At 31.3% G+C, this 20,132-nt stretch overlaps 1 protein-coding gene across 4 annotated transcripts in view; it reads right to left on the bottom strand.

The window, feature by feature from the left end:
* The window catches only part of LOC116765503 (bifunctional heparan sulfate N-deacetylase/N-sulfotransferase), an 80,506-nt gene that overhangs the window by 28,213 nt on the left and 32,161 nt on the right, over positions 1 to 20,132 (bottom strand). For 2 of the 4 annotated variants that reach the window (XM_032654961.2, XM_061521815.1), the window contains exons 2-3: positions 3,577 to 4,149; positions 67 to 258 (exon numbers count right to left, since the gene is read on the bottom strand). In XM_032654961.2, coding sequence (XP_032510852.1) covers positions 67 to 258; positions 3,577 to 3,776 — 392 coding nt within the window. In that variant the 5' untranslated portion in view covers positions 3,777 to 4,149. The other 2 variants (XM_032654962.2, XM_032654960.2) reach the window with 2 other exon arrangements.

Below are 20,132 nucleotides of genomic sequence, written 5' to 3'. Positions count from 1 at the left end.
CTTGACCACAGCTAGGCTTTACTACCTGTACAAATAAATTATATGTTCGTTGATAATAAAACTCACCTAATTCGATTAGCGACAAGCAGTTCGGCTATGTCTCGTCCAAGTCTAGAATACAGGGACTCCGCTATAACTAGGACTTTAGCGTCTATGCGGAGTCGAGCGTCTGAGCGATGGTCGCGCGCTGTCTGTTGCTGAGACGCCAGTAGCGAGCATTGTGACAATGGTCGCGGTACACGATCGCGCCACACTAAACTATAAATACATAATACATTACTATATTAACACTATTATTATATCCATCTAGATTACATTATAAAAGTAGTTATAAACAAAAATACAACAGAAACATGAATTACACATTATGTCTGAAATAAAATATACTATATTGCTATTTTTTTTATTATAAATGAATTAACTTAATTTATTATACACTTTCACGTGTTATTTACAAATAAAAACACTATGGTAACACGCACAAACATTGACATTATTGCCCTGAGTGTCCTTTACATTTATAATATAATTGAAGTACTTTCTAGTTTAAATTACCGAAATTAATATACAAAGTTAGGCAAATAATAGATTATGACACCAATAACCACAAAATGAAAATCATACAAGAATGTTAACATGAAATCTTTGATACTACAAAAGCAATAAGCATTACAACTTCATTGTGGGGAATATTTTTTATATACACTTTTTAACATAATCCTGTTTCTCACATAAATTCATTGAAGTACCAGTCCTAAATAAAACTAAAATGAAATCTGAGAAAACTAGACGCGATTATTGATTCTCATTGAGACCTTTTTGGACGGCAAACTTAAATATACAAAATGTTGAAGAAAATAAATGTGTTATAATAAAAAGCATACGAGTAAAATAGTGTTTTGTAGGAGTAATTTACCGCTGGCTCGGTTATTATGGTCGAAATTCATAGGCTGATGTATAAATTCCTCATATCAAATTTATGTTAACGAAGAAAATTTTACACATAACATTTTTATATTAGCATTCCTCTAACGAAAATGGAAAACCGTAATCAAACATAGCTTCACGGAATTTCTGCGTTAAATAACATACCGTTTATTATTTATCTTCGCCGCTTATGAACATAAAAGATTGTTAAATTAATTCAAAACTTCTTAAATTAATTAGTGCGTTGTAAGACCGTAGAATTTTGATGAAAATCAATCAAGTTAGAAAAGTTGCAGCTGCGTTTTAAGTTCAGAGCCACATCAAAGCGCTATTAAGCTTTATCTCAACAGCGTGAGAATAAATAAAAGGCGAAATTTGTGGGGAAAAAATTATACTTAGGCACGGATACTAGGTAGCCGAGTTGCCTTCTGGTTTTAATGAAAGCCACGCCCTTTCCGACCGAGCAAAAGTTTAACGAACAGCTGAAAAGAATAGGCAAGGCAAGTATCTAATATCCAAGGAAAGTTACTTCGCTGTGAGATGATATTATAACACCTACCAGTGGCTTCATATTTGAGACATATCTTCGAACTGCAGCATTACACAATTTGTTATTAAATTTATTTTAGTATTGATTTTAACTATCACGAAATTATTTAATAAACTAAAGCGGTGAATATTAAAGAATCGTCAGATTTATATGCGTTGGCGAAGCAGCTTACATTAATTAGCCAAAACTCAAGTTTGGCTATAAATTTACGGAAGTCGGGAAAACTTGCCGCCCTTGCCGCTCATCGTGGCGGTGTAAATTTAAGCCGATAAAATAAAATATTATCGTCCCGGCTACACGACATCCGCCCTAATTACATAAAATCACGTTATAAATTACTCTGAAATATTCGACTCCTCTTCTAATTTGAAAGTGAAAAGCTTCCAAACAAAGGACGACAAGAACGCCTTGTAAAAAGTTAAACGCTTTTAATTCTTATGAAACCAATTTTACGCCTAAACTTTTTATCTGTATCTAAAATTTGACACTGTCATATCATAAGCTGTTATATAAACTGGTTATACTGTATTTACCTTAGAGAACATAAACAGATCTGATTCCACAGAGTTTTGAACACAGCTATATAGTTATATAACGTCCGACCCGTGTCTCCAAACGCAAATATATATTCAAATACATAATGGGATAAAAGATTTTACCGACCGTCACGCAACTTAACAATAGAAAGGAAAGTCCACAACTGTCGGAGGAACTAAGACGAAAATAAAGATATTTAGAAATTTTGTCGGTAACACATAGCTATTTTAATATAAATTTTCTACTTTTCTTTCGATGTGTGAGTCAACTCGAATGTCATTAAATGAATGTATAAATTTATAATTTCTTAAATAAAAATATGTAATAAATGCATACTCTTATACATATATTTCTTTTTCTCCAATACTTGCAATAAGAAATTGAAAACTAATATACATAAATAATATAAATTCAAAATATATAGGATGTATTAGTGTCGCTATTTTTTTTTATTTAAACATATTGGACAAATAATTCAAAGGCAAAGACCCAAAACAAGAGTCTATTTTGTGGCAATCTGTTTAAAACAAAAAAGAACCAAAAAAAATATATACTGTTTACTTTTGTCATACCATACTAGTCCAGAGACGAAAATGTAAGAACAAGTTAAGGTTAACAAACATGCAAGTTTGTCTGTCCTTAGTTAGTAACGATGGCATCGAGTATCTAGAAGTTTCTTATACAGTTCGCTATGTTACGAAACTTGCCAAATTCTGCCATGTCGGTATAACTTAAACCATAAAGTTAACACCGGGGTCCTTCATTACGTTGATAACAACGGTAAATAGTTATTAGTTTTTAAACTAGATAATACTTTCAATTATGATATATCAGTATTCGGATAACATTTTAAAGCAATAAGCATTAATTGCGGTAAACCGTCATTACTAGCTGAGCTCTAAAATGCTCTGAAATAAGCAAGATAAGTTATGATCGGTGGGCTCGTTGGAATGGATGCTGAGTGGATGTATTAACGTTGAGTCCGTTAAATTGATGTAAATTCGGTTCAAACTAATGTTACTATCAAAACAATGGTTCACTAATCCCAATACACCAGGAGGTGACCGCGCGAGATAATTTCGTATTATTAATTTTCCCGACACAACGTGTTTACTTCCGATGGTTAGCAAGTAAATTGGATTTTGTGCAAATGACGCATATTTCGGCTAGAGCAATTAATTATGTTCGAGCATGTTTTACGACTTCCAAATTTAAATTTTAATAACGAATTCATGATTTAAATTAAAAACGACATATGTGTCGATAAAAACTTTACAACACGTAGTAATTCATGGCTCAGCTTTTTAAAATATGATAAATTTATGTTAAGCAGAATTAAAATGTATGGAAATGTGAACCAAACAAAAAACATAATAATCTTGGCAGATATTCAAATAAATTAATTTCAAATATACGAGATGCTTTGTTTAAAGCCACGTTAACATGAATTAAGTCTGATAAGGTTGAACATGAGAAGTAGTTTTGTTGTTACGTAAGTACGAACCTCAGGTACAATATCTATTCAAAGTTAGCTACCCTAGTTAAAGTTACCACACACTCACCTTGTTATCGGTGCCGTTACATAGTACGTATAGAAAAATATTGTGAGTATTGATAGCAGCATAACGCCGGCTACACACTTCCTAACATTGATATGGCTGGCTAGCCATAAACAGCAGCGCGGTGTAGCAGTTTTATGAGGATGCATATAGTCGCCGCACTCCAACAGCTGGGCACGCGACCCGCGTCCCTCGCCCGCCATTTCAAATTTAGACACTATATTTACACAACACAATAACACTTAGGCCTCTAAATGTTCACTGTACAATCTCTATCTCGGGACTCTAATGGCTGAGTTTGTCCTTGGTGGTGATTTCTGTCTCCACTTGCCGTGCTTCCACATTTCATAGTGGCGAGGGGGGGTGAGTACGCGTGGGTGCGCTGGGCTGTATGCTTTGGCACCTCTGACGGCCATCTCGTGCCGACAAACGTGTCCGTTGCCCGTTTAAAATGGCCGCCGACGCATATTTGCGGGTTATGCTCATCACGGCGACGGCGTGCGCTCCCTGTGTTAGAGATCACAGCATTCCTCCTTCACAGCTATCAGCAACCTCTGGCAGTCTCATTAGTTTCAGCTGAAACAAAAAGAAAGTGTAAGATTGCATACCACCTGTATGTGTACACTAAACTTATATATCATAATTGTATGATATTGATTAAAGCTACGATATGAGACATTCATTATAAAACATACATTTGTGAAGTTTGTATCCTTATAAAATATAGTTCTAATTTGGAAATGTTTAGAATATTTTTCCGAATTAATAGAATCTTTATTCGCACCTAAAAAAAACTTGACCGCATTTTAATAGTAAGAATAATTCATAAACAACAAACAAGTTATGGTCAGGCGAAGACACCAGCGAAGTGGGCCTGATCTAGTATATATTAGATTATTCACCTCAATACAACGCATAAACAAATAACGATTAATAAATAAAATGTTTTTATATACATATAATTTAAATTTAATAGAAATAGAAAATAGCAATGCAAATTTATTTTGACATAGAATGCTATAAATATTTAAAATGGGCCCAAATAATATTAGGATTGTGGTTGGATTTATTGAACAATGATTTACAAAGAGCACATAAAACTAATAGAATCACAACACTCGCTGTCACAAATAATTTCTGAGACAGTTTCACATTATTGACGCGATACAGAATTTACAATGCCAATACAAATCGAATTCTGCAAATTAAATTTTCCTGGCATCGATTGCAAAAAGATCCATATAGGAAGTGCGGTCACAATATGCGCATATTATAATTGGTATCCCTGGGGATCCACGTATCCGACGGCTCGTGAATATTCCGGCGGTTGGGGTTTTCTGTAAATCCAACCTTCGCATTATTTGAATGAAGGATCCTCACATTGAAACACTTCTTTGCACTGAAACAAATTCGTTCAATCGTAAAATTGAACTGGCGACCCTCAACATTCTGAATTAAATTTAACGAAAAATTTAAAGTCATTACTGACGCTAATCTTTCAATTTGTCAATTTTCATTAGTACACATTTCAATAAAACTATATTATTAATTACTTTGTAGTGAAACCAAAGTTGAAGTAAAATGAAAATATAAAAAAATTAAAATCGGAAAGATGGTATTATTTCGTTTTGTTTGGTTTGTTCATCAAAACTTATATATACAGCACCTATGTTGTTATTATTCCTTTTAATATTACTATAATATAATTCAACTAACAATAATAAAAATTAATAGCAGAGTAACTAAATTTTTATTCATTTAGATGCACGAAGAAGTTGTATCAATCAATTATAAGAATGTCTCAATCAATCGTAAGAATTAAAACTTCAAATCTGAATATTTTTATTTAGTTTAGTGATATAAGTTGAAATATATTCACATTGCTCCATTTGATATCTAAAAGGAAGGTTTGAGAGCTCGTTCAATAGCGGTGGATGCGGAACGCGCTCAGAATCCGTGATCGTACGACCCTTTGAATATTAACTAACTGATGACCCGCTTGTAACCAGGCCATGTCTAGTGAAGGTTAATTCTAAACACTAACTGCACCGAATTTAAATATTTCGAAATGCAAATTTAAACATTGAAGTTATTCACAATGAAGAAAATGGATGCAAGACATCTAAAACAATGGAACATATAACTCACTGAAAAATATCACTAGGAATTACTTCAAAGAATTATTTCACGGCACTCGGATGGTACGAGAGGAGCAATTAAAGTTCTTAATTAAACTGGGAAAAAAAAAAGGCGAGCCTCTGTTGATGTCGGTTATAGAAGGCGAGGCGATAAGAGTCTTGAAAAAGAAGCGCCGGGAAGCCAAGAGACTATAGCACAATGGATGTGTCATCACGGCCAAAGGAGTACTTGGTGGGTAAAAAAAACTGAAAGATTAAAAACGCCTTGTTCATTTTCACAACAGAAGACTTACAAAAATAAAATATATTAAACCTAACAAATCTCTTTACTATAACACCTAATAACTTTTTTATAACTCTCTGTCTTAATATAGGAACTTCGTGTCTGAGCTTTTATTATTGAATCAATGATTTCCTCATAGTTTTCCAAGTCCGTGTGTGTTACGTGTAACGTTATTTCATACTGGGACAATACCCTCGCGTCTTCCCAACTTATTATAAGTTCGCCTGTTTGCCGCACCTCGTCTTCGTCGAAAGGTTCGGAAATCCGCATTATACGGTTACTGTTAACACGAAACTCCCATACCGCGGAGATTTTCATATAATATTAAATATTACATCGCTATTCATTTTACAGCAGTTATTGTGGTACCATGGTGACGGAAAAATATAATAAAATTGATAATTAATTAAACAAAGAAATAAATTTTAATTTCACCAATTATATTCTCGCGTGATTCTAAATTCTATTTAAACATTCTATTTGATAATTTTATAACTTTTATCAATAATAACAATCTCTAAATTACAAACGAAATTTTATATTAAATTAAGTTTCGAAAGTACCTTTTACGTAACAAAACTCGTGAGACGTCTAAAGTATGGTAATACCTTCGGAAACTTGATATTCCTTTTAGGAACTGATAATAATATATAGAAGCTATTATAGTGAATTCACACGTTTCGGTAAACCAGATATTCGGAATAAAAGTAAATAAGGGGATGAAATGTGAAGAGATATGAAAAAGATATATTAGGTTAAAAGACATATTAGGTTTTCTATTTCCAAATATGTTTGACGCAATTAAATTGGATGAAGTCGAGTCTTACCGAATGAACTTTTACGTACTTGGTCCAACAACTTCTATAATCCGTATAAGGAATCGGATACTAGTTAGCACTATTTCAACTTCTAGATTCATTCATTCAAATTCTAGATTTTGATATTGTTAATTAATATATTATTTTATTAAAGTATACAAATATACAAAAACAAATTACATAAAAGACTAAGTGGAATAGAATTGAGGTTATTTTGTTAATAAATACGAAAGATATATTATTAATCTCATCTTTAATTAACCATGAATGAAGTGACTTGAAACTATGTAATTTAGTTTGTTGGTTTAAACTTTTATACGCAAAGATAGACAATCTATGATAATTATTAACACAAAAAAAAAACTAAGTAGATGGTAAAAATATTTAGTAACCATTTTCAACACCAATTTAACTTTTAAAATATTTTCGAAACAGTGAGAACATACGCTTAAAACATTATTTGTCAAAAGAATTTTGTAGTAACCTATGAATGGTAATTGGTAATGCAGTACAATATGATTTCTCTGTACAGATTCCGGACTTTAATCTTCAAGTATCTTTAGATTTCCCTCTACTTATTATAAAAAAAAAAAAGTTAAATAATAGTTGATAAGCAATTAAAGATTTCTTTAATTATATAACAGAGTTCAAATTAAAAGAGTATAATATAAAAACTACTCAATAAAATATTTTAAACTCTCATATCATTTCCTTTGATAAATGATTAAAACCATCGACGTCATATGCAAGAACATTTTGAATATGAAAAATTCACAGTACTAATTATAATAACTGAATGAAGATATATACGCAGTAAGGCAGTAAAAGGAAACATGTATTCGCAATATTGCATCAATCAAATAACATGATAGCAGTTAGGAATTCCAAATTAAACTTCAACATAGGCAACGATACTCCCATTCGTTGTTCAATAGAAGTTGCATCAAACAGGTATCTTCAATTACCCTGTACATTGGAGAAGTATTGATCGATACTAATGTTCAACGTTACCTGTATACATACATAGTTAAAACACACAAATAAATCACATGTGAGAGTACAAATGAAGGTACATTTGTATGTAACTAATTTTTAAACGTTGGATTTTTCTTCTAACTTTGAAACATTTTTTGCATATAAAAGAAAATAATTCATGATAGTTCTCTCATATTAAGCATACTAAAAATGTTTACACATTGTCTACTCTTTAGCAACTGTGTCGTCTTTGTTGTGGAATTCTTTTTGGTAGCACTGACTCACCAAGGGAATTTCTATTTCAAAGCCGGAATTTTGCTGTATTTATAAAAGCTAAATGCTTGTTTACGTTAAATTATGTTAGCAGCGTTGAGTTTACACGATTACGGTAAATTTATGCAAGACATTATCTAAGGACATAGCCGTTGCACAACGCCTTCAATGTCCGAACTCCGCATCGCCGTCTCCTTTATGAAACCCCTCAGTATGATATATGATCTTATACTGTCAAGTTGCTTCCTAGAACGGAGTCACATTTGCATTACTTATAGTATTAGTAATAGCAGACATCCATCATACATGAAATCTGATATGATATGAATTAAACGGACAAAAAGCTTTATATAAATGTGTATAGATATAATTCAGTTCTGAGTATCAAGTTAAAGCAGACCACACGATGTTTTTATTAAGATATTGTGATACTTTATATGTATCACAATATATAAATAGTTGTCTATTAGTTGAATAAATTTTTGTAGAAAATGTTTAGGTGAGATAAAAAGAAGTTATAGATCACAAAATAAGCTGTATAGATTTATTTTCTTCTCTTTAATCTGAGTTACCTAAATTCCAATGATATTTGCAAACAGAACTGAACTGAAACTTGCAAATATATGTATGTTTTGATATTTATGATTATAATATAAGAATGGCTCTTAAAGGCCGCGGCCGCGATAATCCGCACGGCCATTAGGCTGGACCACGCTTGCAAATCGTCCGCATATTTTGGCGGAAGATTAATTGTTCTCGAATATCATCTATCACGATGATGCCGTCACGGTACTGTTGTGCGTGAGACGTTTTATTCGAAACACAAAACGAGAAGGGGATGCAAAATATGGTTTTTGGGGCCATTATAAAGCGCACGGAATGACACTGGTATGGATTAAAATTGCGGCTGTGAAACAAACGGTCTTCTGTAATTCTGTAATTACAGTTATGGAACAGTGTTATATTTTGCTATCTTAATCCACGACATTTTGATCGAATGGAAAAATTAATTTAAATTACATTTTAGTTTTTATAATCTTCATATCAGATTTAAATAGAAACATACATTTTGTACGAATTCTCATTTTTTTTATGACACTAAAAAGTATGGATGCTTGGTTCAGCGCGATTTTAACAACCCAAGGCTATTTTTATCATGATCATAGGTAGCTATATAAGAATCTCAAAAACAATGTATTTACTGCATCAACTAAAAAGTTCCTTCGCAATATAAATATGTAGGTTTTCCATTAATAATTTACCTTTTTATAATATAAAATTTTCGATTTGATCGGAAGAAGTTGATTACAATTTTTAATTATTTTAACCCTACGTTTCGATTACTTTTCGGTGGCAGTGATCACACCCAGGAAGACGAGATGAAAGAGTCTGATTACTAAAAATCGATCGAAATAGTTTTAAAATAATATCAATAATAGCTACTAACAGAAAAAATGTAGTTTCATTTTAAAGTTTCCTAATGTTATGGGCATTCTATATAATTAGAAAACTATGTAGATATTGTCACAGCATAACCCAAGTATGTTTTGTTAATAACAAATTTTATGACAACGTCTCAATCAAATAGATTGACTTTTATACAAAAAAAATCTCAACATCTTTACCAAAAATACAAAAAATTAATTAAAAAAGTGATTTAACCATCCATGACAAAAGCACTTGTATATTCGAAGATGGGATGTTAGTATAACAACAACGACCCCGCAGTCTTAAAGTAAATATTTTTGTATCGATGTCTGTATGATAATGACGTCACCTGTTCAATCTAAAAACTTAAGTACTTTTACGAAAATTATAAATATATATATATATATGAAGTTATAACTCAAATTTCACAGTCAATGGCCCACAAGGCAGCCAGTATTACTTAAATGTTAAATATATGTTTTCAGTAATAAAAGCAATGTCCATATTAATACTTACGGAATTAACTTTAATTATGAGTTTATTGGCTTCAAGCTTTATCGTTAATCTTACTTTTAAATTACATTTTCAAACACATGAGGGTTGAGAACCCATCGAACTTATAAGAACAAAATGGTAAAGGCTTTTTATAAAGTTTATACCTTGTTAAATTAAATAGCCTTGATGTTTTAAAATACTTTTCTTATAATATTAAATTTTCGCTAAGCATCATTCATAATTAATTATTGTTGTTACTGAAATTATTTTAAATACAATAAATTTCTATTACAACAAAAATTTCTTAATATTGTTAAGGAACTTATTTTACTAAATTTCCGCTCTTAATATACTTTAAAAAGTATTTCAAATTCTAATTTCTTAGACAAAATTAGGGCGATTACAGACTCCCCCAATGATAAATCCTTAGTTAAAAACATCCCCCGGCAAGTTTATTGCGCAGCGGACAGGAACAAATGGAGTCAATCTTTTTTTGTACGAAATGGAAAAACCGAAACTGCTACATTTTCAACGTGTAAAGTTCGATATCAATCAAGTCGACCTTTTTCAATAAACCAACCACAAAGTTCCCCAAAGCAATTTTTCAAGTAATTTGACTCTTAGATATTGCGATTACTGGTGTCATTTTGTATCGACTCTAAGTTATTATTTCAACATTTCAATCACACCTATAATATTCGTCCGATATTTTGAAAGGCTTTTATCTCTGCTTCGTCTTACTTTTTGCACATATAACATTAGAATATAAAAACAGACAACTCATGAACAAGTACCTTCAAATCGTAGCTTTCCGCCCTAGACGCTTTGTGCTATGGTAACTTTATTTTCAATTAGATCTTTTCATCGTGTATATGAATTTAAATAAAATAAACACTGTATAGAGACGACGTCATATGTATATATTTAACAATGGTTTACACATAAAAATCTTGTAACATATAAAAATAATATATTGATGAATAGTTGATTACAAAGGTCCATATATTTGATTAAATTTTTCCGACGGATCAATTATCTAATCTTACCTAATATTATACATAACGAATATTATAAAGTATACGAATGTAGGCCGCTTAAATTTATATGAAACATATTAGAATAGTACAGATATTACATATTGTACTTTTATGACAAATCACAATTATCTTATACTACAGACGTACTTTCGGATAACATTGCATTTCGTTTACTTACTTTTAAAAATACAACTAATTGTAAAATGTTCACGTGTCGAAAGTTGTCAAACCTTACCAAGATGAAGGGAACAGCGTTTGGATATAATTTATAAATTAATTTATTGACATTCGACTCATACAAAATAGTTTACTAAATTAGTCATAGGAAGCCTTCCCCGCCTCCTCAGTTTGCAATCGAAACAGCCCAACAGGGGGCAGGTCCTTAGCAAATAAATGCTCTGACGTCCCGCAGGCTTTTGTATGAACCTACTAACTTAATGAGTTTACTGATTTTGCGTAGTATTATACAGAATATAACATTTAATGGTGGTCGCTACCACGTATAAACAATATAAAGCTAAGAATAAAAAGCTGAATATTTTATGCATTTTCTTTTTCTAATAGCCTTTATTATGATCACATAACTCACAATAATTTCAGTAGTAGTAAATAATACATTTATAATTGATAGTGAAAAAAAAAACAATTAGCTTGTAGTCAAAACGGTTTGCATTAATTGTGTTAAAATTGAAGGTAGTGCAGCTGTCGTTCTCGCTATTAGCAACGGAGATTGTACGAATGCAAAGGAGTTGATTAAAGAGCTCTAGCTTATACAGAGCATCGCTACAATGAATATTCAGAGTTCCGGTGCATAAGCATAATGCAGCCACGATCTTACTCTGTCGCAATCGTAATGCTGTCCATTTCTCATCCAAAACACCAAGAAGAAGACGCTTGACTTCCAACGCCCGCCTTTTTTGTGTTTTCGGTTAAATACACTGGCAGTCGTTTGGCAAAAGCGAACAGTTAGTTAGTGAGGGACCGCAGTAGCGTCGAAAGAAAACATCGCAATGACAAATATTTAACTTCATAGCTTTTTATTTAATGTACAATTGTATCGTGACTTGACGATTTTGGCTTCTTGCTATCTTGTTTACTGCTTTGTCGGAGTTGACTCTGTTTATTAAAATTAACATAAATGCGTAAAATGAAAGGATAACCCGATATTTTTTGGCCTCAAACGAATACCGATTTTCGCAGTGACTTGGACTTATTGTTCTAGTCCAAAATAACCCTTCGTGAATACAAGATTGCCATCTGGCGCTGGCAAAACAAATTGAATATGAAATTATTATAATATAAAATTATTCGCTGTTTTTTCTTTGATTATTAAATTTGTTATTGTTATTATTTATTTATTTAAGCATTTTGAGGTCTGTTAAATATTTATTGATGTACCTTAACTACTCCATGTCTACACCGCGACCATTTACGATCTCAACCCCACACGAGGTTTCCCATTCACTTTTATGGAAAGCAGAAAGCAAAGAGCGTGAAGTGGAAGCCTATCGTATGTATGAACTACAATTTTCAAGTGTTGTGTTAAGAAAAAGCTTTACTTAAGAAGGGAATACCTCCACATCGAATGTCCACATACGTTTGAAATATGTTAGCCCGATTTCTACATTTGTTTTAAAATAAACTTTGTTCAGCTTTTATATTGGTATGATTTTTATTTATATACAGCTGTTACGCACAATCTCGTCTGTGGTTTAAATGTTCCGATAGTTTTTTTTTTTTTTTTATTGTATTGGACCAAATATTTTTTTATAGCACCTGTTTAAAATATTTGTCAAAATTCCATCAATTCTTTATCTTAAGCGGAAAAACAATTAAAAATGACCTTATCTTTATTATTACCGTAAAGTCAAAACTGAAATACGAAAAAAACCCAAGATACAATTATATTTATATATATTTATACATATATATTATTCCTGTCTTAATATTTTTTCATAATGCACAGTCGTGTTCAGTGAGAATTAATTATCGTTAAAAAATAATACCAAAATTAAAAGTGAGCTGTAGAAGTGAATTTTTAATTAATATAAAGGATAGTAACTTCTTATATTCTAGTAACATATATACATATATATATAAATGTTAATGGATATAACATCGTGTATTTCTTGTTTGTTGTAAACAGACCCTCAATGGGTCGAGGATTTATTTCGTCTACTCCCTGTCGAGATTTATGTACCGAATAAGCGAAAAGCCACGTCCCTTCTGCTTAAGAAACTAAACTTATTCGTTCTATCTAATGTTGCAAATATATTGTTATTTGGAGAAAATTAAGTTATTATAAACCCGCTGCAGCTCACGGCCTTGTTTCCCATAAATTCAAAGATACCCGATCTTTTATCGTAAATCATATTTAGTGTGAATATTTAATTTCTTTGTTCCAAAATTTTCTCTCGCTAAGATATTCCGGGAGGCCGTTAATTAAAATAGTGTTGAATCCGTTGTTAAGGAATCTTTTAATCTAATTGTATTAAACCTGAAAGGTATTTAATAGAATTCATGAAAGTTTACAGAGAATTTAATAATTATGACTTCGTAAAAGAACCCTTTTTTGATGCTAAAAATTAATTGATTATAAAATATGATCGCTATTGTTAGCTCTAAAGTTTAATTAATTCTATGTTTTGAAGACATATTATTTGCTTATGAGAAAAAAAAAATTTTTACTTAAAAATGTTGTTGGTATGTTTGGATAAAATTGAGAAATATTTTAGAGGAGACAGAATCACTCTTAATGTAATTAAAAAATGTAATTTTCGTACATTTAGTTTCTATGACAATGTGTTGTAAATAAATTAATTCAAAAGAGTGTTGCTGTCGGTTCGAGTTGATCTAATTACATATTTTTTGTTCTTTACTGTAAAGACATTAAAGTCAAAAAAAGTGTTCGCAAAAAGAAATTAAAATTCTAAATACCTTTATCATAAATTCAATATGTAAAAGAGTTTGAAATGCGACCCTGACCTATAAGAAATAAAAAATGGTGAATAGAACAGCACAACCAAGTATCTTTAAAACTTAAGTAATGGAATAAATTAATGTTTAGCAAATACAAATTAATTATATATATATATATATATTTTATTACAAACATCTATGCAATATTTACCGACTAAGAATTCAAGTTCTTAGGAGAAAATGCCATTAAGAAACTCAACAGTTACAAGCAGTTCCTCTTTTAAATGAAAAATTTTAAAACTGCCTTTTATAATACTTTTACCTTGACAAATGCTTGTCGTTCCCGAAGTCAAAAGAATAAATAATAAAGGCTTTATATTAAAAAATATTATTAAAATATTAATTTACTTGTCATGGCATGTCCTGTTACTATCCATAGACGTCATGTATTTACTCAGTATGCTTCTCTTGTTAACCTTTTTATTGCCTGCCAAAAATTTACCAAACACAGACTAGACGTGCAAGAATAATGCATGTAGGTATTTGGAAATTTGTCAAATATTTTTGTTATTATATTTAGAGTTCCCTATTTAAAGGAAAAATCGAATTCCTATTTAAGGACACCGCTGTACATTCGTAAATCTGTCTATCACCTGGTCGTATCTCAGAAAGTAATACAGTTAATTTTTTTTTGTGATATATTCCTGGTGCCGCTATAAAATCAAATACTGCTATTAAATAAAATAAATATCTAGAGAAATGCTTTATTTTTTCCCCTTTTTAAATATCGTACGGAACAGAAGTATTAAACATTTTATAATTAATATACAATGTTTAATGTGTCGTGGTGGCCTGGAGGTTAAAGGCTCGCCTCTGCTACATGAGAGTGGGAGGTCGAAACCTGGCAAGTACCAATGTGATCTTTTACGAATCATATGTACTTTTCAAGAGTATTTAGACGGACGGAGAAGGAAAACATCACGAGGAAACCTGGGCTTATATTTTCAAATTATAAGATTGACATCGCCAACCTGTCTTGAGCAAGCGTGGTGATTCATGCTCTAACCTTCTTCATGTAAGAAGAGGCCTTTGCTCAGCAGTGGGTTCCTATAGGCTGATGATGAATTCTATATATACATATAGGTGTATATTTATAAAATATTCCGATAAAACTAATACTATACTATAAAATATATATTGTTCTTTATTCAACATAATATTAAGCTCGTATTTACTCATCACATTTATTAATAATTTAATAATATCTAATAAAATTATATAACATTAAGTTTAATAAAAACTCAAGAATCCTCAACAGAAATTGACAGTTGAGGTACCCGCTGCTTCCATGAATAACCAAATTTCAATAAAAGCTTGGTACTTAGCATATCTAAAACAAACAAGTTTCGGAGAAAAAAGTAAGGCTTTATTTATCTGATCTATAAGTAATTATTAAATAGAATATGTAACAATATTATTTATATAGTATTGAAAAGTAAATATTATATTTCCTATCATACAGATAGATTCCATGCTTTAGCAGAAGTAAGGAAGAACTTGCAAACTTTGTAAGGATATACAAAGCATTAACCGTTCCAAATATACTTTACGAACAGATTTCTTGAATACACTACATAAAGAAAACTGATGGCATCCATTGTACTTTATTTATGTGCCAAATACGACTTCCAGATTAAAAAACCTGATACATTGTCAGTAAAGCCATTAACGGCGGTCTATTCTTTTTACGGACTAAAATCCCTCGACATACAAAATAAGAGACGCGGACAAAGCTGTGAGCTCCGTTTTCATATTTTTGGTACGGAATCTTAACATTTATGATATTTTTTTATGATTCTGACGTTGATTCGGAATTACAGCAATAAATCATGATACACAAGTTTTAAAGTAAATATTGAAACAACTGCTACGATTCGTTGCTGTTGATGGAAAACGATTTAATAAGACATAAAACCGCAATTTTATATACGGAAAATTAACGTAATGCTATACGATTTACGTCTTCGTTGCGTTGAGTCGTTTACATTTAATGGTCATGAGATTTTCAGCCATATTCAATAGAAATTTTTATTACACGATTTCTCATATCTTAATGTGCGCATTAAAAACATTTCAACCGACTTTTTAACGAATTTAACCTTCGTAATAAATATTTTTTTGACATCGTAAAGTCAAATTAATCACATAAATTACACTAATCTTACCCAAGTAATGTGTGAAGCATTTAAACACGCAGCTACATTAAATACACAATGAACGTTATATAATAAAGATTTTATATATTATAGGTATTTATAACAAGTTATATGCTTATATTTATATTTCTTAAATATTAGAGGAAGCAACACTTATTGTCACACATTACGTACGCGTGCTAGTGGCGTGATAGCGACCCGCGACACGTCAGGCCTTCCCAACGTCTGGGGGCATACTGAAAACAGAACGCTACGAACGAAAGGACAGTAACAACGTTTCAGTACTACGTAGGCTTCGCTTGAGCCGCTACGATCTATGCATGTAGAAAAATTATTATTTGTCGTGGAAAAATTAGGCGCGTTCAAACCACGACAGACGATCAATTCACCATCGACTTTCGTTCCGATATAGCCCACGATCTCGATTAATGCTAAGCACGACAATAAATATTGATGCTGAATCCTTTGTCTTGTTGGGGATTCGTCCTATTTTATCGATGGTAAGAAATACTCACATTCCCTTGACAGATTGTGTTATTTTAAGACGCTTAGTTGAGATTAAATAAATAGAGTGGAAATAAATGTTTCGTTACTATTAATAATAGGGAAATTCAAATGGAATTAAAACGAGCACGTAAGAAGAGAATTTATTTATGTAAATTCTTAAATAAAATCTTAAGATTTAGTATTGAAGTTATAAACTTTTTTTTCGAGCGACATATAATATTATATTTCCTTAATATGTATATCCAAACGTATTGTTATAACGTAAATCAACATTATAAGCAGGTTACTGTATTCTCATACTGATCGCTGTTTTCGCTATCACGTTAGAACGAATGAGAAATCACGCTATCAGAGCATGCAACACGCAACTGTCATTACCAATTACTATCATTTTCTATCGTAATCCAGCTCAAAAACAAGAATGCATTTTACAAACAAAAACTTCAGTAGTTTTATATTTTAAACTAATATTGAAAATCCTAACGATATTAAAGAATATGGATCAACTAGCGAGGGTTTAAACAGACTAGATTTATCCATAGGAATTCAGACCGAATTTTTTATGCTTTACTATAGGCACGTTAACCAGGTTAAAATATTATTTAAAATATGTGATAGATTCAGCATATTATTAATAGGATAAATAATTGTAAAAATACTTAAGCACTCCAAATTTCAAATTCAATTACGTTTATGAAGAATCAATGGAAATAGATTCACATGTTTTTAAGAAAGTCGCGTTATAAAATAAGTTTTACGTTATAGTATGCACATTAAACATACACACATGTGTACTCTTTGATTTGTAGATATATGACCTTTTTTTCCGAATTCCATTTAAGGAAAAAAATTATTTCAGTTCAATTAATTCAGTTCGTTGTGTGAATGCGTGGTTGAGTGTGAAGATTGTACAAAACAATCTTAGCCACCGCCAAGTAGCATGGTTCATTTATGAAAAGCTTTTGGGTTCGACATAACTGGGAGCCATTCAAATCTTTGCAGCTACTTTACATAAATCAAGTATTGAATAAGATGTTTTCTCATCACATGCATTGTTTGGTAAAGAATGGAATCCATTATAACAGTCTCTATGTAACAGTTATAATATTTTAGACGAATATCTTACATATAAAAATAGATTTCTTTATTCATTTTATGTATTATCGTATCGTTCGCAAAAAGTAGTATTATTAATTTTATATTTATTTTATAGAAGAATAACGTTGACCTAAAATCTAAATGTTAAATAGGGTATCGTTAAAAAGGAATTGTTATAAATAATGTATAGTAGACGGACAAGATTAAAGAAAAAGGGGATGAGATATAACTAGCAAAATAATTTAAGAAACTTACATTAACATACAAAATCTTAATATAAACTAACAAGATACCTTATTTCGAATGACCAAATCTGTGAACTAAATATATCCTATGTTACATTCAGCAAAGCCAAGTAAAAACAACAATGTATAAGCCGGACTACGAACATCTCTGTACAAATAGATAAGAACGGCCGAAATCGTAAGTAGCCAAGGACTTGATAGTAATTTATGTTGAATTTAAAATTCTAATGATCACTATGATCATTATTATTATTATTATTATTATTATAAATCAGGTGTTTGATATGTAAATTGAGTACGGCGGAAAACTTTATTATAAAAAGAATATTAACTATGCAAAGCGGCGATCCATCATTCAAGTGCTAGTAAAGTTCATTATAAACATAGAGTTTGCTATATTATTGACATTATTAATTATAACAGTTATCAATTGTAAAATAATATATTTATTTATATTTAATTAATTATACAAACAGACGAGGTTATCTTTTGATAACACTATAACGGCTGGTTTTTCTGACAAAGTGTTCAAGAATAATAATAAAAAACAATGCATTCCTTTCATTCATGTGGGAATTACCAAGATTTTATATGGTATCGACTTTATAAAATCTTGGTTAATAAAAGCGTTATATAAAAAAACTTCAAGTTCGCCTAGACTTAATCATAAATCTTTTGATATACTTAATCGAGAAGTAATTTAAACATTGCTGTCTAATTAAGAAAATTTTGCCTGAGATCGTTTAAAGTTAACCATTTAGGGAATTTCTTGAAAAGTGATTAAAACCAATTGCCCTTTAATAGGCGTTAAGTAAAATTAAGGATAAAAAACATCTCACAGAATTTTATATCTCCGATGGGACATTTAAAAGAACCGCAAGTTACGCCTCAGACTGTGGCTCCTAAGCCTATAAATTTCAGTAACTTTTCCAAAATGATATAGGTAGCTACTTGGAAAGCTGTAAATTATACGAATGTCAACCGAAGTATAGGGTCGCACGTCCTTGTATTTAACTGTATATTTTTGCGGTCAACCTGTATTTCATCGGCCGAAGCCGTTGAGTGCAGCGAGGGGAAACTTTTTTCATAAAAGTACAGCGAGGCATTCGAATGCGAAGGAGCAAACCGGGGAACAGTTACTTATTAACTTTTATAACTGTTGTATTCGCGTGCAGCTTGTTTGCATTAAAAACTGGGCGTAAGCGCTATTAAAGTTAAGGAAATTCCAAAATATTTACATGGAATGAGCTTAAATATCTAGGTTGTTAATAATTCCCTGAAGTAACATTAAAACTTGGAGCGAGCATTGCGAAATTGTTTTAATCGAAATGCCACTCGGTTCGTGACGCATGTGAAAACTATCTTCACAGGTGACAAATGAAATATTCAACAATGCTCTAAAATGAATACGAACAAAAACAGTTAAAAAAATGGCTTTGTTTTCAATCTGTCGACCATAGAGCGTGCAATAATGTGAATAGCATGTGCAGCGGTTACATAACTCGGAGTACAAAATAGATTAACTTAACTTTCTACACATGGTACATACATACCATGTCCAAAGGATAGATTTTATACTATTTTAGAAATATTACCATGAGATGACACAGTTTTAACATTATTTCGTACTCACAAGGTGATATCAGTTCACATGACTTAACTTATTTGAAAATATATTTTTGACAACTTTATTTATTTTTAAAAAGGAAAAATATAGATGAATTTACATAGAGGAGGCAGTGAAAGAAGGGCTTATCGATTTGATCATCTTCACAGTGTTCATATACAATTTAATGTCTATGAGACTTGATTTAACTAGAGTCCATAGAATACCGTTCAATTAAGAGGCATATATAAAATATGGAAAAGGTTTAGAGCTCCACCTATCACACATCACGAGTATTAGTTAGGTTTTTCCTAAGAAAAATCATTTCCCCGGCCCTCATCTCATGCTATATGGGGTCGGCACAGTAGGTTCTCCTTCTCCACTTATATTATCCGTCATCTGTGATATCACTTCTCTTTCACGCATATCTTCATTTACAATTCATCGAACTCTTTTTGGGGTCCCCCTTCTCACGTGATAATTATTTACAAAATATTCCCATTGCCGATCTTTAATATTCG

This window comes from Danaus plexippus, chromosome 11 (assembly GCF_018135715.1).
Source record: "Danaus plexippus chromosome 11, MEX_DaPlex, whole genome shotgun sequence".
Taxonomy (NCBI): Eukaryota; Metazoa; Arthropoda; class Insecta; order Lepidoptera; family Nymphalidae; genus Danaus; species Danaus plexippus.
Note: the sequence above shows the minus strand (reverse complement) of the source record. Positions and strands in the feature narration are given on the sequence as shown.